Raw genomic sequence first — 24,557 nt, forward strand, 5'->3', positions numbered from 1 at the left:
GATGGATACAGTAAGTGTTTGGCCCGGTTGGCCGGTGATGTTTCCGGTTGATTTTGGGAAAGCAATCCACTTCTGTCGGCATAGCTCAGCTCCAAGTTCCACATTTACAGCGTCAAAGTCACTGTCTCAGCTTCCGTCTACTCCAACATTTTAGTCTCTCTTCGTGCTTGCTTCTATAACCAGCAGTTCATCCGCCGTATATTCAGGTTCAAAAAGATATGTCAATATTTTCAGTTACGTCAATATCTCTTTTTGTAAAAGGCAAAGGTGGAAAAATGGTGGAACTTGGTTTCTGATCACCTGAAGCAGTTATTTAGCAGGATCTTTGTCTTATTTCAGCGAGGCTGCCTTAAGCCCTTTTATCAAAGCGAAACACTCTCGTCAAACACCTGTTGCCCGTGAAAGTGGGGGTATCTATTGTTGGCCCCTGTCAGCCGATGCTAATCGCTATAGCCCCTAACCTATTCCTGGCCATCATCATTTTTGTGTGTCTATGTGTGGTGAATATAGACCCCCTACAGCAGGGGTGTCAAACGTACGGCCATGAGTTTGCTAAGTATAAAAAATGAAGCTGAAATGTTTTAATGAAATAAACTGCTGTTCTAAATGTCTCCACTAGATGTCGCAATAGCAATTATTTGTATCTTTGTAGATGATGCTACATATGCACAAAATAAACCACAAATTAGTACATCAGTTAAGGAAAACTGTCCATCCATCCATCCATTTTCTACCGCTTGTCCCTTTCGGGGTTGTGGGGGGGGGGGGGGGGGGTGCTGGAGCCTACTCAGCTACAATCGGGCGGAAGGCGGGGTACACCCTGGACCAATGTTACTACGTGAGATAGTCTGGTGTGCCGTTAAAAATATTTTTCGCAAATCAGTAATTATAGTCTGCAAATGATGTGTTGTTGTTGAGTGTCGGTGTTGTCTAGATCTCGGCGGAGTAACCGTGTAATACTCTTCCATATCAGTAGGTGGCAGCCGGTAGCTAATTGCTTTGTAGATGTCGGAAACAGCGGGAGGCCGCGTGCAGGTAAAATTGTGTCTACTGCTTAAACCAAAAATAAACAAAAGGTGAGTGCCCTTAAGAAAATGCATTGAAGCTTAGAGGGGAACATTATCACCAGACCTATGTAAGCGTCAATATATACCTTGATGTTGCAGAAAAAAGACCATATATTTTTTTAACCGATTTCCGAACTCTAAATGGGTGAATTTTGGCCAATTAAACGCCTTTCTAATATTCGCTCCGCAATCCGCCATTTTCTCAAACACCGAGTCAAATCAGCTCTGTTATTTTCCGTTTTTTCGACTGTTTTCCGTACCTTGGAGACATCATGCCTCGTCGGTGTGTTGTCGGAGGGTGTAACAACACGAACAGGGACGGATTCATGTTGCACCAGTGGCCCAAAGATGCGAAAGTGGCAAGAAATTGGACGTTTGTTCCGCACACTTTACCGACGAAAGCTATGCTACGACAGAGATGGCAAGAATGTGTGGATATCCTGCGACACTCAAAGCAGATGCATTTCCAACGATAAAGTCAAAGAAATCTGCCGCCAGACCCCCATTGAATCTGCCGGACTGTGTGAGCAATTCAGGTACAAAGGACCTCGGTAGCACGGCAAGCAATGGCGGCAGTTTGTTCCCGCAGACGAGCGAGCTAAACCCCCTGGATGTCTTGGCTCACACCGTCCCTTATGCCACCGAAGATGATCAAGAGAACAATATCGACCCTAGCTTCCCTGGACTGCTGACATGAGGGTATGTCTACAGAATATATTAATTGATGAAAACTGGGCTGTCTGCACTCTCAAAGTGCATGTTGTTGCCAAATGTATTTCATATGCTGTAAACCTAGTTCATAGTTGTTAGTTTCCTTTAATGCCAAACAAACACATACCAATCGTTGGTTAGAAGGCGATCGCCGGATTTGTCCTCGCTTTCTCCCGTGTCGCTGGCTGTCGTGTCGGTTTCGCTTGCATACGGTTCAAACCGATATGGCTCAATAGCTTCAGTTTCTTCTTCAATTTCGTTTTTGCTACCTGCCTCCACACTACAACCATCCGTTTCAATACATTCATAATCTGTTGAATCGCTTAAGCCGCTGAAATCCGAGTTTGAATACGAGCTAATGTCGCTATAGCTTGCTGTTCTTTCCGCCATGTTTGTTTGTGTTGGCTTCACTATGTGACGTCACAGGAAAATGGACGGGTGTTTATAACGATGGTTAAAATCAGGCACTTTGAAGCTTTTTTTACGGATATTGCATGATGGGTAAAATTTTGAAAAAAACTTTGAAAAATATAACAAGCCACTGGGAACTGATTTTTAATGGTTTTAACCATTCTGAAATTGTGATAATGTTCCCCTTTAGGGAAGGCTATGCAGAAAAAAACTAAAACTGAACTGGCTACAAAGTAAACAAAAACAGAATGCTGGACGACAGCAAAGACTTACTGAGGAGCAAAGACGGCGTCCACAATGTACATCCGAACATGACGTGACAATCAACAATGTCCCCACAAAGAAGGATGAAAACTACTGAAATATTCTTGATTGCGAAAACAAAGTAGATGCGGGAAGTATCGCTCAAAGGAAGACATGAAACTGCTACAGGAAATTACAGAAAAAAGAGAAAAAGCCACCAAAATAGGAGCGCAAGACAAGAACTAAAACACTACACACAGGAAAACAGCAAAAAAACTCAAAATAAGTCACGTCGTGATGTGACAGGTCATGACAGTACACCTACTTTGAGACAAAAGCTATACATGCTTGGTTATGGTTTGAATTCATATCCAACAATTGCGACAACGACTTTTTACTGTCAACTGAGTTTCGTTTTTTAATGATTTCTGCTGGTGGTGTACCTCCGGATTTTTTCAACGCAAAAAATGTGCCTTGGCTCAAAAAAAGGTTGAAAAACACTGCCCTGGACAAGTCGCCACCTCATCGCAGGGCCAACATAGATAGACAGACAACGTTCACACTCACATTCACACACTAGGGCCAATTTAGGGTTGACAATCAATCTAAGGAAAATGATCAAAATACAAAAATAACATTCTGTAATTTGATTTTAATATCATTTTTTATCTTGCTAGATTGAAAATTAACACCAATGAGTTGACTGATGAACATGATCACATCATTTTTTCAGAAAATATAAATAACGACAAATAAAGTATATGTACCATTAACCGCTACAGGTAATTGTAAAAAAAACAACGTTATGATTTGTACATTTTCAGAATGTGCTTGTTGTCATGATCCGTGGCCCGGATCATGTTTTTGTTATTTTCTGTTAGTTTTGGACTTCCTTACTTCCTGTTGTTGTGCACCTTTAAATTTGTTTAGTTACCATGGTTACTTATTATTTTCACCTGCCTCTGATTGGTGTTCGGGACGCTCACCTGTTTCCCGAGCACTAATCAGAGGCATTATTTAAGCCTGCCTTTGCCGGTCAGTCGGCCTGGCTTCTTTGTTTGCTTACGCTACAGTTACGTGAGTATTCCTTGTCTTCTAGCCTATGCTAAGCGTTAGCCTTAACTTCGAGTGCAATCGGCACGTGTTTCCTCTGGCTTGTTTTTCAGTTTTTGGTACTTGTTTGAGTTCTACGAATACATCATGTTCCTACCTGCACGCCTTGTCCGGAGTGGTCCGTCTGCATCCTGGGGGAACGAACCCCGCGGTAAGCTGTGACCATACTTGCCAACCTTGAGACCTCCGATTTCGGGGGGTGGGGGTGGGGGGTGTGGTCGGGGGTGGGACTGGGGCGTGGTTGTGGGCGGGGGCGTGGTTAAGAGGGGAGGTGTATATTGACAGCTAGAATTCACCAAGTCAAGTATTTCATATATATATATATATATATATATATACATATATATATATATATATATATATATATATATATATATATACATATATATATATATATATATACACATACATACATACATATATACATACAGTACATACATTTATATATATATATATATATATGAAATATATATACATATATATACATATATACATACATATACATATATATATCCATCCATCCATCCATTTTCTACCGCTTATTCCCTTTGGGGTCGCGGGGGCGCTGGAGCCTATCTCAGCTACAATCGGGCGGAAGGCGGGGTACACCCTGGACAAGTCGCCACCTCATCGCAGTACATATATATATATATATATATATATATACATACATACATACATACATACATACTAGAGATGCGCGGTTTGCGGGCACAACCGCGGAGTCTGCGGATTATCCGCGGATCGGGCGGATGAAATTAAAAAAAATTAGATTTTATCCGCGGGTCGGGTCGGGCGGTTGAAAAAAAACCGCCCGAAAAAATTAGATTTTAAATAGATTCAGGCGGGTGGCAGTTAAACCAATTCGGAAATATATATACATAGTTAAATGTTGTTACCCACATACGAAAAACAAGCAGGCACCTGCTGCATATGCCACAACAGAAAAAAAAGAAAAAAAAAGAGATGGACACTTTTACGGAGCGGAGAAGGGACGCCTCGCCGGGGTCCGGGACCGAGGCCCCTTCCCCCGAGAGGGCCCCACCGGGAGCCGTAGCTGAGGCGATCCGCGAGAAGGGCCCGACGCATGTCCAGGGTCACCACCGCGCCCACCGCACCGACACCCCGCCTCGTCCGCCTTCGCCGCGGCCGGCGTCACGCGCAGCAGGTAAGCAGCTTACCTGCCCGCCACCCCTGTTGCCGGGGGCGCGTAACAGGGGTCACTCCGCGCGCAGTGCGCTCACGAAAGGGGTGGGGCCCATACCCGGCCGTCGCCGGCAGCGAGACGCGCTTGGAGGTGCGCTCAGCGCGGCTCCCATATGATTGCGCACTGGTGTGCGTCTGGGCCGTGACAGCGTGGCACGCGAATGTCTGTACTGCATTGGATCAGTCTCCTTTCTTTAACAGGCAAAAGCTTTATAACCTCACTAATACCTTGCATCGTCTATATTAGATATATAACAACGGGCGGGTGCGGGCGGATGCGGTTCTGATTAAATGTTAGAAACGGGTGGATGGCGGATGGTTGACGACTTTCTGATGCGGTTGCGGATGAAATAATTGCCTATCCGCGCATCTCTAATACATACATATATATATATATATATATATATATATATATATATATATATATATATATATATATATATATATATATATATATATATATATCTACATCCTGAAAATATGCAAACAAAACTGTGTTTAGATAATTGATACTTCAAACTTGCATAAATAAATCTTAAGGATATAACATAACTTGGCTTCTGAGAGCCTCAAAATGTAATGAATAAAATGCTAAAGTTGTTGATAAACAAGCAATTATTTCAATAATTAAATATGGTCATTTTAAATAAATTATTATGATCATTTAAAATAAATTATTTCATATATATTTATTTTAATGTATAATTCTATGGCTGGATGTAATAAGGAGTCAGAAAAAATACAAATAAAAACAATTAATTTTGATGTTTTTAGCAAAATATAGTAAAAATGCATTTAGTTTTTTTGTAATTAATAAATATATTTATTTTTAGGTAAGATAAAAATAATAATACAATTTATCTCTAGTCTGGATGATTTAGTTCTTGTCACCCTGTTGTCCTCCTGTCATAAAAAAAAAGGCTGTCCTCACTCAGGTCCGCATGGAGCTGGAGGGGGCGTGGCCTCCAGCTCCGGTTGAAAATCGGGAGATTTTCGGGAGAATATTTGTTTTCGGGAGAGGCGCTGAATTTCGGGAGTCTCCCGGAAAATTCGGGAGGGTTGGCAAGTATGGCTGTGACCCCCCACACGTGACACTTGTTCTATTTTTAAACAAAGAAAACAATCTGAAGTTGTCTTTATTTTGAAGTTTTCATGTTGTGATTTTACCAGTCCGGCCCACTTGGGCAGGCCCGGCCCTAACCAATCTGGCGCCCTAGGCAAGATTTTAGGTGGCGCCCCCCCACATCGGCAGTGAAGTGTATATACTCACAAGAAACCGAATAGCTTTGTCTTTGACCTTTTTTTTTTACTTACAACTATACCTAATACATAAAGGGGTGGAAAAGTGACTATTACCTGCAGGGCAAACATTAGCTAACCAGAAGGCAATAACAATGTAAACAAAAAACACCTGCTTAAAAGATCTAATACAAATGTCCCTGAGGAATGTAAGGTGGGAGTACTGTAATTACCTAACGTTACATTATTATTTTCCATAACAATTTAGCCCCCTCCACAATATTAACCCGACGTTAAAACAGAACTAGCTATTTATTGATTAGCAATTGCCGAATCATGTAACATTAGCTTAATGCTAAAAAGCCAGGTTACTATCACATTCTGTAACAGACAAATAATTTCATGTAGGCTAACGTTACCTACCTCTGTCTTTTCTCGTTTCTCCTCCTCTTCTTTTCTCTTTCTTCTTCCCTGGGCACCTGAGTTTTGGCCGTTTTGACATCTTGTGTTGATTTTTTGATGTGGTGACGTCCAAAAAGAGTCATGATACGGGAAGGGAGGGGGGCGCACCGTGCGGGGGGGGGGGGTTGTAACAAATAATATTTCTATTAAATAGGCTTTACTTTGCATTTTAATTAACGTGGGATTATTTTTTGTATTTAGAAATAATAGTACCAACTTTTTTTTTTTTTTTTTTTCTTCTCCAACATTTGTGGCACTGGCGTGGCGCCCCCTGATGGACGGCGCCCTTAGCATTTGCCTATACGGCCTATGCCACGGGCCGGCCCTGCACTTGGGAGTAGATTTTTCTCCATGTGACCCCCACCGATCTAAAATGAGTTTGACACCCCTGCCCTACAGCCTTCTTTATCAACTTTTTTTTTATGACAGCCAATGTCATAGTGAACAAATGTTTTATTGCTGACATGCTGATTTCCTACCCTGAGTGTGAAGAAGTTGACTATGGGTGAGGACGTTTGGGTGATGAAGTGAAACTGAACTGGAAAAACTGCACACTCATCTGTTATTTTAAAACAACTCTAATATAGATACTATGAACATTAGGCCGGCCTCGTTCGTAGAAAGCAAAGAGGAGTGCCTTCCTCTCAACACCTTGCCTGGAATTCCACCACCGTCTGCCTGCAGGCTTAACCCGCTAATTGTGGCCTCGCTTCCTGCGGTATTGTTGCATGCCTGCGGCGTGGTTTTCCAGCCACGGTTATAATAAGAAGCGGGCAGAATGGACGTCAGACTATCAAGTTGAAATGAGTGGAGTGTAATGGCTGTCGGATTTATGTGCGGGGTTACCGCGGTCAGGTGCAAGGCCGGTTTGAGGCTTCGCCTTCTTATTAGATGGTGAGTCTAAAAAAATGAGATGGAAATAAACAGTAATTAGGATGTGTAGTTGTCATGGAATTATACAGGCAGGCCTTTGAAGATGACTTGTGCTTGTATTGTGGTTGGTGGTGCAACGGCGACATCTACTGGTTAACAATTGTCATGACAACACACTAACTTTGTGTCTTTTTTTTCCCCCCTCCTACATCCCAAAAACGTGTTAATTGGAGACTTTAAATTAAAAAAAATTAAATAATAATCATCAGAGTATTGATTTTGTTCATCCGTGCTGTGACTAAATCTGTAAAAAAAACATTAAAATAAAGATATAGGTAAATAATATTATGTTAGATATTTTAAATTCACTATATTTAACCATTTATATATTATCTATTGTATGTTACTTTTCCACAAGCGTGAACAAAATAACCAAGTAACACTATTTTATAGTCAGTAGCCAGGATAATAATCCATGTGTAGTATAAAGTACATTAGATAAATTGTTATAAAAATGAAAAAGATAATTAATGGTTAAAAACATAGTTACGAGGTAAACAAATATAAAATATATATTTGTTTTATTTACAATATGGTATTTGTGGGGAAGTGTTTTTTTTCTCGATGTTTTATACTTTATCTGGTGTCTGGTGGTATCCCTTTTTGAGAACCGGTTCCCGTTATCGAGGCCACTATAGTAAAGAAAAAGAGTTGGTTCTTTATTCGAATCCCTGGGAACGAATCCCGTCCCACAAGAAATGCCCTGTGGGACATCACAGGAAATGACGTAGCTCAGAGCTACGTCACTGTGATGTCACGCAAGCAGCAAAAATAATGGACCGGAAAAAAACGCCTCAAGGCTTGGCTATTAACCTATAGTGATCACAGAGACAGGTTGTTTTTGTGTTACTGTATATATTTGTTTTTCTGAAAAATCCCACTTAATATACTTTGGGTAAAAACAGTCAATATTTTTATTTTTCATTTCTTTAGGGGGGTAACAGTCAATATTTTTTTTTTTTTTTTTTTTTTTATTATATAATAAAAGTGAGCTTTTGTTAAACCAAATATTGTGTTTTTTGTCCATACACAACAACCAATCTGGACTCGATAAGAGAATCGATAAGGAATCGGTTCGATAAGAGGATTCGATAATGGGCTCGAACTCGATCATTTCTTATCAAACATCATCCCTAGTCATCACGAGGTAAATATATTATCTATTGTATGTTACTTTTCCACAAACGTGAACAAAATAACCAAGTATCACTATTTTATAGTTAATAGTGTAACCCGGATAATAATCCATGTGTAATATAAAGTACATTAGATAAATTGTTATAAAAGTTAAAAAGATAATTCATTTGAAATGGTTAAAAACAGAGTTAAAATGAGAAACACATATTTGTTTTATTTACAATATGGTATTTGTGGAGAAGTGTTTTTTCCATACTTTATCTGGTGTCTGGTGGTAATATAATTCAGGTCGTTATGTTAGATTTTAGACTATTGTGTCATAGTTTAAAAGGTATGACCCAAATTAATAAAAAATAGCTTTAGATTGAAACTATTTAGTACGTATACACACTTGAAAGAACCCAAAATAATTTATGAGTAAACAAGGGCTACAATAGGAATAATAATGAGCATACGGATAATAGTTGGTGGGCGGCCGAGGGTGGTCTTGGTTGCTTTGTTGGGTCTGCTCCTGTCTCTTTGTTGTTGTTTTACTTTTGTGGCTGTGTGTAGAAGTGGCTGGTTGCATCAGCTCTTCTCTTTTAATGTCCTTTGTGTTCTTTGATGTTTCCCTCTTACACACATGTTTATGTGTGCTATGGCTATGAGGTTGTTTTTATTTTCTTCCTTGGCCTCAGTCTGGACCCCCTCTCCAGGGGTCCAGGATTAGACTTAACGGCGACATCTACTGGTTAACAATTGTCATGACAACACACTAACTTTGTCTTTTTTCCCCCCTCCTACATCCCAAAAACGTGTTAATTGAAGACTCTGAATTAAAAATTAAAATAATCATCATCACAGCACATAATAATCATCAGAGTATTGATTTTGTTCATCCGTGTTGTGACAAAATCTGTAAAAAAAAAATTAAAATAAAGAAATAGGTAAATAATATTGTTAGATATTTTAAATTCACTATATTAACCATTTGTCATCACTAGGGATGATGTTCGAAACCGGTTCTCCCGGTTGTTCGATAAGAAAAGAACAGATTCCATGGACTCGAATCCCTTTTTGAGAACCGGTTCCCGTTATCGAGGCCACTATAGTAAAGAAAAAGAGTTGGTTCTTTATTCGAATCCCTGGGAACGAATCCCGTCCCACAAGAAATGCCCTGTGGGACATCACAGGAAATGACGTAGCTCAGAGCTACGTCATTTCCTGTGATGTCACGCAAGCAGCAAAAATAATGGACCGGAAAAAAACGCCTCAAGGCATGGCTATTCACCTATAGTGATCACAGAGACAGGTTGTTTTTGTGTTACTGTATAAATTAGTTTTTCTGAAAAATCCCACTTAATATACTTTGGGTAACAACAGTCAATATTTTTATTTTTTATTTTTTTAGGGGGGTAACAGTCGAAAAGGGTGGAGTGCCATCTCCGGGTTGGGGAGGAGATCTTGCCCCAAGTGGAGGAGTTCAAGTACCTCGGAGTCTTGTTCACGAGTGAGGGAAGAGTGGATTGTGAGATCGAGAGGCGGATCGGTGCGGCATCTTCAGTAATGCGGACGCTGTATCGATCCGTTGTGGTGAAGAAGGAGCTGAGCCAGAAGGCAAAGCTCTCGATTTACCGGTCGATCTACGTTCCCATCCTCACCTATGGTCATGAGCTTTGGGTCATGACCGAAAGGACAAGATCACGGGTACAAGCGGCCGAAATGAGTTTCCTCCGCCGGGTGGCGGGGCTCTCCCTTAGAGATAGGGTGAGAAGCTCTGCCATCCGGGGGGAGCTCAAAGTAAAGCCGCTGCTCCTCCATATCGAGAGGAGCCAGATGAGGTGGTTCGGGCATCTGGTCAGGATGCCACCCGAACGCCTCCCTCGGGAGGTGTTTCGGGCACGTCCGACCGGTAGGAGGCCACGGGGAAGACCCAGGACACGTTGGGAAGACTATGTCTCCCGGCTGGCCTGGGAACGCCTCGGGATCCACCGGGAGGAGCTGGACGAAGTGGCTGGGGAGAGGGAAGTCTGGGCTTTCCTGCTTAGGCTGCTGCCCCCGCGACCCGACCTCGGATAAGCGGAAGAAGATGGATGGATGGATGGATGGGTAACAGTCAATATTTATTTATTTATTTTATTTTATTTTTTTCTTATATAATAAAAGTGAGCTTTTGTTAAACCAAATATAGTGTTTTTTTCCATATACAACAACCTATCTGGACTCGATAAGAGAATCGATAAGGAATCGGTTCGATAAGAGGATTCGATATCAAACATCATCCCTAGTCATCACGAGGTAAATATATTATCTATTGTATGTTACTTTTCCACAAACGTGAACAAAATAACCAAGTAACACTATTTTATAGTTAATAGTGTAACCCGGATGATAATAATCCATGTGTAATATAAAGTACATTAGATAAATTGTTATAAAAGTTAAAAAGATAATTCATTTGAAATGGTTAAAAACATAGTTACACGGTAACAAATATGAAATACATATTTTGTTTTATTTACAATATGGTATTTGTGGAGAAGTGTTTTTTCCATACTTTATCTGGTGTCTGGTGGTAATTTAATTCAGGTCTTTATGTCTGGTAGATTTTAGAAGGTATGACCCAAATTAGTAAAAAAAAATAGCTTTAGATTGAAACTATTTAGGACGTGTACACACTTGAAATAACCCAAAATAATTGATGAGTAAACAAGGGCTACAATAGGAATAATAATGAGCATAGTTGGTGGGCGGCCGAGTGTGGTCTTGGTTGCTTTGTTGGGTCTGCTCCTGTCTGCAGAACATTGCAGAGGCCACCACAGTGTATATGTTTTTTTTTTGTTTGTTGTTGTTGTTTTTTTTACTTTTGTGGCTGTGTGTAGAAGTGACTGGTTGCATCAGCTCTGCTCTTTTAATGTCTTTAATGTCCTTTGATGTTTCCCTCTTACACACGTTTATGTGTACTATGGCAATGAGGTTGTTTTTATTTTCTTCCGTGGCCTCAGTCTGGACCCCCTCTCCAGGGATAGACTTAACGGCGACATCTACTGGTTAACAATTGTCATGACGACACACTAACTTTGTGTGTTTTTTTCCCCCTCCTACATCCCAAAAACGTGTTAATTGGAGACTCTAAATTAAAAATTAAAACAATCATCATCATCACAGCACATAATAATCATCAGAGTATTGATTTTGTTCATCCGTGCTGTGATAAAATCTGTAGAAAAACATTAAAATAAAGAAATAGGTAAATAATATTATGTTACATATTTTAAATTCGCTATATTAACCATTTATATATTGTCTATTGTATGTTACTTTTCCACGAGCGTGAACAAAATAACCTAGGAGCACTATTTTATAGTCAATAGTGTAACCAGGATAATAATCCATGTGTAATATAAAGTACATTAGATAAATTGTTATAAAAAATTAAAAAGGTAATTCATTTGAAATGGTTAAAAACATAGTTACACAGTAACAAATGAGAAATACATATTTGTTTTATTTACAATATGGTATTTGTGGAGAAGTGTTTTTCCATACTTTATCTGGTGTCTGGTGGTAATTTAATTCAGGTCCTTATGTTAGATTTTAAAGGTATGACCCAAATGAATAAAAAAATAGCTTTAGATTAAAACTATTTAGTACGTGAGTGAAAGAACCCAAAATAATTAATGAGTAAACAAGGACTACAATAGGAATAATAATGAGCATAGTTGGTGGGCGGCCGAGGGTGGTCTTGGTTGCTTTGTTGGGTCTGCTCCTGTCTCTTAGTTGTTGTTTTAATTTTGTGGCTGTGTGTAGAAGTGGCTGGTTGCATCAGCTCTGCTCTTTTAATGTCTTTAATGTCCTTTGTGTTCTTTGATGTTTCCCTCTTACACACATGATTATGTGTGCTATGGCTATGAGGTTGTTTTTATTTTCTTCCTTGGCCTCAGTCTGGACCCCCTCTCCAGGGATCCAGGCTTAGACTTAACGGCGACATCTACTGGTTAACATTTGTCATGACAACACACTAACTTTGTGTCTTTTTTCCCCCGTCCTACATCCCAAAAACATGTTAATTGAAGACTCTAAAAATTCAAATAATCATCATCACAGCACATAATAATCATCAGAGTACTGATTTTGTTAATCTGTGTTGTGACAAAATCTACAAAAATAATTCAGGTCCTTATGTTAGATTTTAGACTATTGTGTCATAGTTTAAAAGGTATGACCCAAATGAATAAAAATAGCCTTAGATTGAAACTATTTAGTACTTTAAAAAGATATTTCCTTTTGAAATGGTTAAAAACAGAGTTACAAGGTAACAAATGTGAATTTGTTTTATTTACAATATGGTATTTATGGAGAAGTGTTTTTTTTCCATCCATCCATCCATCCATTTTCTACCGCTTGTCCCTTTTGGGGTCACGGGGGGTCGCTGGAGCCTATCTTTTTCCAATTTTTCATACTTTATCTGGTGTCTGGTGGTAATTTAATCCAGGTCTTCATGTCTGGTAGATTTTAGACTATTGTGTCATAGTTTAAAAGTAGAGATGTCCGATATTATCGTCCGATAAATGCTTTGAAATGTAATATCGGAAATGACCGGTATCGTTTTTTTATCGGTATTGGGTTGTTTTTTTTTTGTTTTTTTTTATTAAATCAACATAAAAAACACAAGATACACTTACAATTAGTGAAGAACCCAAAAAAACTCCCTCCCCCATTCACACTCATTCACACTCATTCACACAAAAAGGTTGTTTCTTTCTGTTATTAATATTCTGGTTCCTACATTATATATCAATATATATCAATACAGTCTGCAAGGGATACAGTCCGTAAGCACACATGATTGTGCGTGCTGCTGGTCCACTAATAGTACTAACCTTTAACAGTTAATTTTACTCATTTTCATGAATTACTAGTTTCTATGTAACTGTTTTTATATTGTTTTACTTTCTTTTTTTATTCAAGAAAATGTTTTTAATTTATTTATCTTATTTTTAAAAGGACCTTATCTTCACCATACCTGGTTGTCCAAATTAGGCATAATAATGTGTTAATTCCGCAACTGTATATATCGGTATCGGTTGATATCGGTATCGGTAATTAAGAGTTGGACAATATTGGCAAAAAGCCATTATCGGATATCCTTTTTTTTTTTTTTTTTTTTTTTTTTAAATTTAATATTTTAATAATATTTTTAATGTAATAAATTTAATTTTTAATAATTTGGGTCATACCTTTTAAATTAAAAGGTATGACCCAAATTAATTAAAAAAAATAGCTTTATACTTGAAACAACCCAAAATAATTTATGAGTAAACAAGGAATAGGACTAAAAATGAGCATACTGATAATAATTGAGAAAAACGTGGCCACATGTTGTAAATAAAAGAAACACAAGATTACGTCGCCATCGTAGCAGCATCCCTACTTCCTGACTCCAAAGACCCGAACGACATTGCAACTCCGCCGCCCATTACGTCACCACGCTTACGTCAGCCAATCACATCCACGATCCCGGCTACTGTAACTTGACGAGCAGCGACGTGGCCCAATCAGAGCCTTACAACAGCCCTCGCGGCCCGCCTCCCCTCGTCGCACAGCCAATGAGGGCGTCGCTCTAATTACTCATTCATTACCAACGCGAGGGGAGTGACGCAGTTATCGAAAATCTCCGAAGCTCTTCACGCTTGCCGCGTATGACCTGAAATAAACTCCCGAGTTCCCCCACCTTCCACCCACCCACACACACCCGGTGGTGGGCAACCGTCTCCTCGTCACGACGCGGCGGAAGACTGCAGACATTGGGAGGCTGTATGTGCCAGTCCCCCCGCGCTCCCTTCTTGGATTCGGTTGGAGGTCGCGGTCGAGCCCGAAGGACTCGATGCGATAACCAGAGCGAGACATGCCGCAGCCCAAGTCCCGAAAAATCGCCATTCTTGGCTACAGATCCGTAGGTGAGAGCCGAGGGGACGACGCCGGGTATGTGGGCGGAACGCGGGCGGTGGGGGTTTGTTGTAAAGCGGCCTGGTGCCTCCATTAGTGTTGACTCGCACACAGCATCCATCCTCACTCGGCCCGCCAGGTGAGGGCGGCCCCCCGGCAAAATGGCCTCCGCTAAACCTCCCAACATATCTCGTTTAGAAAAAAAAACATTCAATGGTATCATTTGAACCGGATAGGAACTACCCACGGACGGATGTGTTCGACGCATGTCTGGCCGCTTATATCACCGCGACCACGTCAAACAGGCGCAGTTTGAATGCGGTAAAAAAAAAAGGGGAAAAAAAGATGGCTCTCACACACAGAGCAGGAAAAAGGCCCAATGTGATGGATGCATGAATATTAGGGATGTCCGATAATATTGTCCAACTCTTAATTACCGATGCAGTCGTGGAATTAACACATTATTATGCCTAATTTGGACAACCAGGTATGGTGAAGATAAGGTCCTTTTTAAAAAAAAAAAAAATTAAATTAAATAATCCATTCATCCATCTTCTTCTGCTTATCCGAGGTCGGGTCGCGGGGGCAGCAGCCAAAGCAGGGCATGGATGCATGAATATTAGGGATGTCCGATATTGTCCAACTCTTAATTCCCGATATCAACCGATATGCAGTCGTGGAATTAACACATTATTATGCCTAATTTGGACAACTAGGTATGGTGAAGATAAGGTCCTTTAAAAAAAAACACAATTAAATAAAATAATCCATCCATCCATCTTCTTTCGCTTATCCGAGGTCGGGTCGCGGGGGCAGCAGCCTAAGCAGGGCATGGATGCATGAATATTAGGGATGTCCGATAATATTGTCCAACTCTTAATTACCGATATATGCAGTCGTGGAATTAACACATTATTATGCCTAATTTGGACAACCAGGTATGGTGAAGATAAGGTCCTTTAAAAAAAAAAAAAAAATTAAATTAAATAATCCATTCATCCATCTTCTTCTGCTTATCCGAGGTCGGGTCGCGGGGGCAGCAGCCAAAGCAGGGCATGGATGCATGAATATTAGGGATGTCCGATAATATTGTCCAACTCTTAATTACCGATGCAGTCGTGGAATTAACACATTATTATGCCTAATTTGGACAACCAGGTATGGTGAAGATAAGGTCCTTTTAAAAAAAAAAAAAAATTAAATTAAATAATCCATTCATCCATCTTCTTCTGCTTATCCGAGGTCGGGTCGCGGGGGCAGCAGCCAAAGCAGGGCATGGATGCATGAATATTAGGGATGTCCGATATTGTCCAACTCTTAATTCCCGATATCAACCGATATGCAGTCGTGGAATTAACACATTATTATGCCTAATTTGGACAACTAGGTATGGTGAAGATAAGGTCCTTTAAAAAAAAACACAATAAAATAAAATAATCCATCCATCCATCTTCTTTCGCTTATCCGAGGTCGGGTCGCGGGGGCAGCAGCCTAAGCAGGGCATGGATGCATGAATATTAGGGATGTCCGATAATATTGTCCAACTCTTAATTAGCGATATATGCAGTCGTGGAATTACCACATTATTATGCCTAATTTGGACAACCAGGTATGGTGAAGATATGGTCCTTTTTAAAAAAAAAAAAAAATTAAATTAAATAATCCATTCATCCATCTTCTTCTGCTATTAGGGATGTCCGATAATATTGTCCAACTCTTAATTACCGATAACCGATATATGCAGTCGTGGAATTAACACATTATTATGCCTAATTTGGACTACCAGGTATGGTGAAGATAAGGTCCTTTAAAAAAAAACAACAATAAAATAAAATCATCCATCCATCCATCTTCTTTCGCTTATCCGAGGTCGGGTCGCGGGGGCAGCAGCCTAAGCAGGGAAGCCCAGACTTCCCTCTCCCCAGCCACTTCGTCCAGCTCCTCCCGGGGGATCCCGAGGCGTTCCCAGGCCATAATCTTCCCAACGTGTCCTAGGTCTTCCTCGTGGCCTCCTACCGGTCGGACGTGCCCTAAAAACCTCCCTAGGGAGGCGTTCGGGTGGCTTCCTGACCAGATGCCCGAACCACCTCATCTGGCTCCTCTCGATGTAGAGGAGCAGCGGCTTTACTTTGAGCTCCTCCCGGATGGCAGAGCTTCTCACCCTATCGCTAAGGGAGAGCCCCGCCACCCGGCGGAGGAAACTCATTTCGGCCGCTTGTACCCGTGATCTTGTCCTTTCGGTCATAACCCAAAGCTCATGACCATAGGTGAGGATGGGAACGTAGATCGACCGGTAAATTGAGAGCTTTGCCTTCTGGCTCAGCTCCTTCTTCACCACAACGGATCGATACAGCGTCCGCATTACTGAAGACGCCGCACCGATCTCACGATCCACTCTTCCCTCACTCGTGAACAAGACTTCGAGGTACTTGAACTCCTCCACTTGGGGCAAGGTCTCCTCCCCAACCCGGAGATGGCACTCCACCCGTTTTCCGGGCGAGAACAATGGACTCGGACTTGGAGGTGCTGAATAAAATAAGATAAATAAATTAAAACAATTTTCTTGAATAAAAAAGAAAGTAAAACAATATAAAAACAGTTACATAGAAACTAGTAATTAATGAAAATGAGTAAGATTAACCGTTAAAGGTTAGTACTATTAGTGGACCAGCAGCTTACGGACTGTATCCCTTGCAGACTGTATTGATATATATTGATATATAATGTAGGAACCAGAATATTAATAACAGAAAGAAACAACCCTTTTGGGGGAGGGAGTTTTTTTGTGTTGGTGCACTAATCGTAAGTGTATCTTGTGTTTTTTATGTTGATTTAATAAAAAATAAATAAATTAAACGATACCGATAATAAAAAAACGATACCGATAATTTCCGATACTACATTTTAAAGCATTTATCGACATCTCTAATGAATATTAACAGTATAAGTTTGACATGCTTCCATAACAATTACAGTGGCCAGGGTATCCGATTAATCAACTGCAGAAAGTACCAGGCAAAAAAAAAAAAGCATGTTGCATAAATAATGACTATTACTATGTATTATGTCATTTCCCGGCAGCACGGTGAAACAGGGGTTAGTGCATGTGCCTCACAATACGAAGGTCCTGAGTTCAATTAATAACAGAAAGAAACAACCCTTTTGTGTGAATGAGGGAAGGAGGTTTTTTTTGGGTTGGTGCACTAATTGTAAGTGTAAATTGTGTTTTTTATGTTGATTTAATAATTAAAAAAAAAAAACAACAACAAAAAAACAATACTGATAATAAAAAAACGATACCGATCATTTCCGATATTACATTTTAAAGCATTTATCGGCAGGCCGATATTATAGTGTTAATTGTTTATTGTGAGCGAACTGTGGTGCTGAATCTCCCCCAGGGATCAATAAAGTACTTTCTAATCTATTCTATTTAAACACTGTGTAAGACTCAACAAAGGACTAGATTGGCACATTTACCTTAATGGCAAAGACTACTTCTTGGCTAAAGCAACACACCGTAGCCCATACACTACTGCCATCTAACGTCTCGGAATTGCAACTACATACAAAATATACTATAAGTTACAGTACAATATTTGCAAATGAGACACGTAAGTGTAAGAAAACAAGCACAGCACAGCTCAGTGTTAAATGTTTAGTTAAAATATGTTATTGTTATTTATTTTTTAAACAACTAGCATTTGAACACACACAAAAGTACCAACAATTGATACCATTGAGTACCGATATCGATTCCTAGGTACCAAGGATTGGTACTGTATTGATTCAAATACAAAAAGTACCCATCCCAGTGGCAACAATAGCTATATTTACAACTGATGGTCATGCATTTGAGGTGTGGTGTTTATTCCTTGTGTAACAGAGGCCTGCAGCCGTTTAATGTTGGTAAACCTCACTACTTAACACCTTAAAAGCTTGTGCTTGACATGGAGTTCGCAGCTTGGGCTCGATATCTAGCTCGATGCCAATCGTGCATGACTATAATTTGGAATATTCAGGTTCAAGCCCATTGTGGGATGGAATCAGGGGCTGGACCGGGAGGGTTGCACTTGGACAGCATGGCTCAAATGGCTCCCAAACTGAGGGTTGCGGGTTCAATCCTCAGTCCCCATGTGACCATGTCGAAATATCCTTGGGCAAAATACTGAACCCCCTGTTGCTCCTGATGCGTTCATCTGTAGGTAAATGTGGTAAAAGTGTCGAAAAGCTTTGATTACCTTGAAGTAATACAAGTAAAATCCGTTTACCATTAGTTGAGCAGAGGCCACTATCTGAGGAAATATGATTGTTGTGCAGTAAAATATACCATTAAACCAGAGAATCCAACATAATGAAGGGCAAAGAGAAACCGTACCTCACACTGCCTGTAAAAGCCATCTTTGCTCTGTATAAAGAACACAGACAACATCTTAAACCAGTGGTTCTTAACCTTGTTGGAGGTACCGAACCCCACCAGTTTCATATGCGCATTCACCGAACCCTTCTTTAGTGAGAAATAAAATGTTGTTTTTTTTCAAATTCAAGACAAAATTATGTGTTTTGGTAACACTTTAGTATGGGGAACATATTATTAGCAACAAAGACTTAATTTAGAGTTATTTGGTTAGGGTTAGGGCCAGGGTTAGAGGGTTAGGTAAGGGTTAGAGGGTTAGGTAGTGATGGGTTGATGAGGCGTCATGAAGCGTTTCGACACATTGCAAAACTGTATTGATACTGTGTCGATACTGTGTCACTAAATACTGACATCTGCTGGACATTAAAAATCCCTACAGGCAACCTATGGACCGACTCAACTGACACTGATTTTATGACCTAGTACAGGGGTCGGCAACCCAAAATGTTGAAAGAGCCATATTGGACCAAAAATACAAAAACAAATCTGTCTGGAGCCGCAAAAAAATAAAAAGCCATATTACATACAGATAGTGTGTCATGAGATATAAATTGAATTAAGAGGACTTAAAGGAAACTAAATGAGCTCAAATATACCTACAAACGAGGCATTATGATGCAATATGTACATATAGCTAGCCTAAATAGCATGTTAGCATCGATTAGCTTGCAGTCATGCAATGACCAAATATGTCTGATTAGCACTCCACACAAGTCAATAACATCAACAAAACTCACCTTTGTGCATTCACGCACAACGTTAAAAGTTTGGTGGACAAAATGAGACAGAAAAAGAAGTGGCATAAAACACGTCCTAGAAAGTCGGAGAAAGTTATACATGTAAACAAACTAAGGTGAGTTCAAGGACCGCCAAAATTAGTAGGACAAAACGGCGCTCCCCAAATACTCGAATCAGTGAAGCATGTTTACTATAAACAGTGGGATTTCTAACAATTAGGGAGTTTTGTGTCATGTTTGTCCTCCTACAGAAACCATATTAAAACAAAAAATATATATTATTCCCCTCATCTTTTTCCATTTTTCATACATCTTTGAAAAAGCTCCAGGGAGCCACTAGGGCGGCGCTAAAGAGCCGCATGCGGCTCTAGAGCGGCGGGTTGCCGACCCCTGACCTAGTATATACAATAATATAAACCAAGTCATTGTATTTCATTTAGGATTATTTCATATCTTCATTTAAATAAAAATATATTTTAATCTTTTTTAGATACAGTCAATAAAAAATGTGAACATGTATCATAACATGGAAATCTAAGAGAATGTGTTGTGAATGAGGATGCTTGTGGACTGGGATTTTTTTTAATTAATTTTTTACACATTTTTATTTTAAAAAAAAACAGTTTTTCCAACGTATTCAATTTTAGACGATTTCTTTCATTGATTGATTGAGACTTTTATTAGTAGGTTGCACAGTGAAGTACATATTCCGTACAATTGACCACTAAATGGTAACACCCCAATAAGTTTATCAACTTGTTTAAGTCGGGGTCCACTTAAATTGATTAATGATACAGATATATACTAACATCACAATACAGTCATCACACAAGTTAATCATCAGAGTATATACATTGAATTATTTACATTATTTACAATCCGGGGTGTGGGATATGGGGGGGTGGGGGGGGTTAAGTTTGGTTGTTATCAACACTTCAGTCGTCTCTTCTTAGTTATTATTTCTCCGGCTGTAGAAAAGACCCGCTCACAGGGCACAGAGGAGGCGGGAGTGCGACACAGTTCGCGTATCGGTCACGTGACCAAAACAGCTCATGATCGGTCACGTGACTTTCTAAAAGCGGTACGCGCACCGACACAGGATTTCGCTCTATGAGCTCGACGCATGCGCCGATGCATCGGTGTTGCCGGACCCATCACTAGGGTTAGGGTTAATTAGGCCATGCCGTTTAAGGCATTAATAAGTACTTAATAATGACTAGTTAAGAGCCAATATGTTACTAATTTGCATACCTGCCAACTACTCCGGTTTTCCCGTAATTAGTACGGTTTTCATCAACCTATTCCGGGTTACGGTTGTAGTGATAAAAAATACGGTTTTTCATTAATTAAAAAAAAAATTTTTTTTTAAAGTTTTATTCACGAAATCGCGTAACAACAATGACAATCGACACTGCTTCCCGTAACTTCCTATCGAGCCATTCCGAATGCCATGCGCGAGGCTATTTATAGCACCGCTGCCAAGCACGAGGCACCAGTTGCCATTGTTTCCAAACGAGCGAACGATCATGGAATCAGCCGGAGAAAAATCGCAAACGAGTCTTAAACCGAAAAGAAAACTGCAGTCATTCCGTGAAGAATATTCAAAAGCCTATCCGGGAATAATTATCCGTTCCAAAAAGGGTGAAAACTACGCGAATTGCACCTTGTGCAGACAAGATTTTTCGATCGGACACGGAGGAATTAGCGATGTAAAAGACCACGTTGGGACAAAAAAACACAAGTCTAATGCCGTTGCTAGCGATACAAGTGGAAAACTTTCAACGTTTTTCGGATTTTAGCCACAAAAAGGTAATGACACCAATGTTATCTATTGGAATTGTTTAGTACTGTTATACTGTTAAAAGTGTTTATACTATTTATGCTTTCAAGTCCAAGTTGAAGAAATCTTGTTAAATGTTGACAGCATAACTACCAAAATACAGAAGTATGTCCTTAATATTTTTGCAGTGCTATTTCTGTTGAAAAATTAAAATGGTTACATTAGAGATGTGATGTGCCACTTTTAAAGTGTCTGATGGCTTAAATTAATTTTCATAAATTTTTCATATTTTGAATTCTTTTGAAAGGCTTACAAAAAAACTACATTTGAATTGTAATTCCATGCTATTGACAGGACTATTAATTTTAATGAAGTTAGCTTACCATGTTTACAGTATAATAATTGTGATAGAAATGTGAATTTTAGGCACAGAATATTTTTTACAATTGAACAAGGCAGTCGATTATACAAGCTTGGACAGAAAGTTAATAATGACACCAATTTTTTTTTTTTTTGAATTGTTTAGTACGGTTTTACCATTTGTTTACTGTAAAAAGTGTTTATACTGTTTATACTTTCAATTAACAAATTGAAGTCTTGTGAAAGGTTGACAGGATAACTGGCATTAACTGTCAAAATAATTTCAAACTATTGAAGTTAGCTTACAGAATAAACATGTCAATCAACCCATATGATTTTTGCTGTAATATTTTTGTTTTGAAAAGTCACTGTGACTGATAGAAAAGTGATGGTTTTAGCAACATTTTAACCTGTCTGAATGCTAATAATCATTTTGCGTTGGGGGGCGAACCTGAACCCCCCCACCAGGACTTTGTCCTGGACCTACCTGGGCCTGCGGCCCCTGGACCCTGGCTACTAGGTTTTTCTGATTTCAAAAGTTGGCAGGTATGAATTTGCACGTTAATAAGCAACTAATTAATGGTGAATATGTTCCCCATACTAAAGTGTTACCATGTTTTATTACTGGTGCACAAACTGAACCGTGCATGAACATCACCTTGTTCAAAGAACAAAACCAACACAGTGCATGAACTCACAACAAATTACACAAATCAGTGTGACTTCTGCTGTTGCCGTATCCGTAATACGCCGATAGGGAGAAGTTTGTATTTACACGATGAGTCGGGTGTGTCTTGACCTCCGCCGAACCCCTAAAACGACTCACCGAACCCCTAGGGTTCAATCGAACCCAGGTTAAGAACTACTGCCTTAAACCAACATGTGTCTACCTTTTAGATGGAGCATCAGAGCTGTGTCAACTGGTGGAAATATGCTCACCCGTTGCGTAGCTTGTGGTCCCTCTTTACGGCGTCTTAATTTATTTACATCCCTTCTGTCGGGGCAGATGTGTGACTTGCAATTAGGCCGATAATACGGTTTGCTGGACAATATATCGACCCACAAATTATTGCCGATAAACTATATTATTTTGACACTAAATCAAGCAATAACTTTATCATAAAACATAAACAATATTGCAAGTAACCCTTTCAAACTAAATAAATCATTATTTTTCATTAGTATTTTCTACCATTGTAATTGGAAGGTCAATAACTTTGAATTGTCCTAAATAAGTAAACAAATAGTATAAAATAAACAAGTGGTTTTCTACTGCTAAGCAAAAATTGCACTTCAATAAATATTGACCATCAAGTGCATTTTTTTTCCCAATTGGGTCAAGTGATTTGTTGTCCTTTTTTTGTTGCCATCACTAACACATTTGGCTTATCTCGCTTCTTTGGTTTGAAGCTGCAATCATCTTTTTTTCCTCTGAATGAATGTTAACTTCTCAAAAGTGACGAGCGAGGCTCTCTGTCAGTGCATGCTGTGTGTGTAAGTTAGCAGCCCCGCCTCCGCCCACTAAGACAAAGATTGTGGATGATGACTGACAAGAGTGTTCCCTCTGTTCATTTAGCCGTGGGCCGTCGCTCATGGCCCGAGGAGTAATTTGGCTATTGAATAAATGCACGCAGGTGCTTTGAAATGCACAGAGTGATTGGAAAAACATAGCAATTCAATGAGTTAGTTTTCATTTAATGTTTGATTCATCGATTATCGGCTCAGGCCTACTTTCAAGTCTTTGGAGTTGGAACTAATCATTTTTCAACGGTCAATTTTATTGTTCATATAGCTCTGAAACTGGAGGAGGTGGGCTGTGTGACCCCTGAATGAGTGAGGCAGAGGAAATTATGTACTTTTCAACAAGTCAACGCTAAAGAGGCTTCAGACTGTACAAAATGTGGCTGCCAGATTTTGACCGGTGCACCCAGAACATCCCGTATCACCCCCGTTTTATCCAGTCTTGGCTTCCAGTTAAATTCCGCGTTGAGTTTAAGATTTTTGTCAGGTTCAAACACTGATGACGTCTATTAAACAAGACAAGAAGCAAGGAATCAAACAGAGACAGAATTAAATTTGGCTCGGTGAGGAGAAACACGTACACCTGTACCCTTGCACAGTGTCACCACGCTCTGACGTAAGGTTGTACGCCTCCTCTTTTATTTGGACTTTCCCTGATTACATGGCAACAGCTGTTTCTAAAGGGACGGGGGTCGTAAACAGCCATCGCCTTTGATTACAAAACAGTTAAAAGAGGGACACAACACAGTCCCTGAAGCACACTTGATTGTTTGCAAAAGTGTTGTCCATGTTGTGGGAACCAGAATATTGATAGCAGAAAGAAACAACCCCTTTTGTGTGAGTGGGTGTGTGTGAGTGTGAATGGGGGAGGGAGGGTTTTTTTGGGGGTTGATGCACTAATTGAAAGTGTATCGTGTGTTTTTTTCTATGTTGATTTAATAAAAAAATAAAATAAAAAAACAGTTTAAAGAAAAGGTCGGTTCAAAGAAAAGGTCGTAAACAGCCGTTGCCCTTTGGTCACAGAACAGTTAAAAGAAAAGGTCCCTGGAGGGGAGTCAGGTCCTGCTTCCGCTTCGCTTTGTAGTTCTCGGGTCAAGACAAAATATTTCTGTGGATTACAATACATCAAAGAAACAGAACACCTTCATGTTGCTTCCCATCCTACACAGTGGAGTTTTACAAGCCTTCTTCTTGGTAGGATCAAAGACAGCTTTTGTCTGCTCGCCGGGCGAGCTGAACTCATTGAAACACAAAGTTTTGTGATAACTTAGATACAATTATTCTGACAATTT

The 24,557-nt window shown here is 39.8% G+C and overlaps 1 protein-coding gene across 1 annotated transcript in view; it reads left to right on the top strand.

Annotated features, from left to right (window-relative positions):
* The first annotated feature begins 14,134 nt into the window (after window positions 1–14,134).
* rheb (Ras homolog, mTORC1 binding) overlaps window positions 14,135–24,557 on the top strand; it is a 30,082-nt gene continuing 19,659 nt past the window's right edge. Inside the window, exon 1 of the mRNA XM_061978878.2 lies at window positions 14,135–14,461. Within this exon, the coding sequence (XP_061834862.1) occupies window positions 14,410–14,461 (52 nt within the window). The 5' untranslated portion in view covers window positions 14,135–14,409. The remainder of the gene's footprint in view (window positions 14,462–24,557) is intronic.

This window comes from Nerophis lumbriciformis, linkage group LG19 (genome assembly GCF_033978685.3).
Source record: "Nerophis lumbriciformis linkage group LG19, RoL_Nlum_v2.1, whole genome shotgun sequence".
Taxonomy (NCBI): domain Eukaryota; kingdom Metazoa; phylum Chordata; class Actinopteri; order Syngnathiformes; family Syngnathidae; genus Nerophis; species Nerophis lumbriciformis.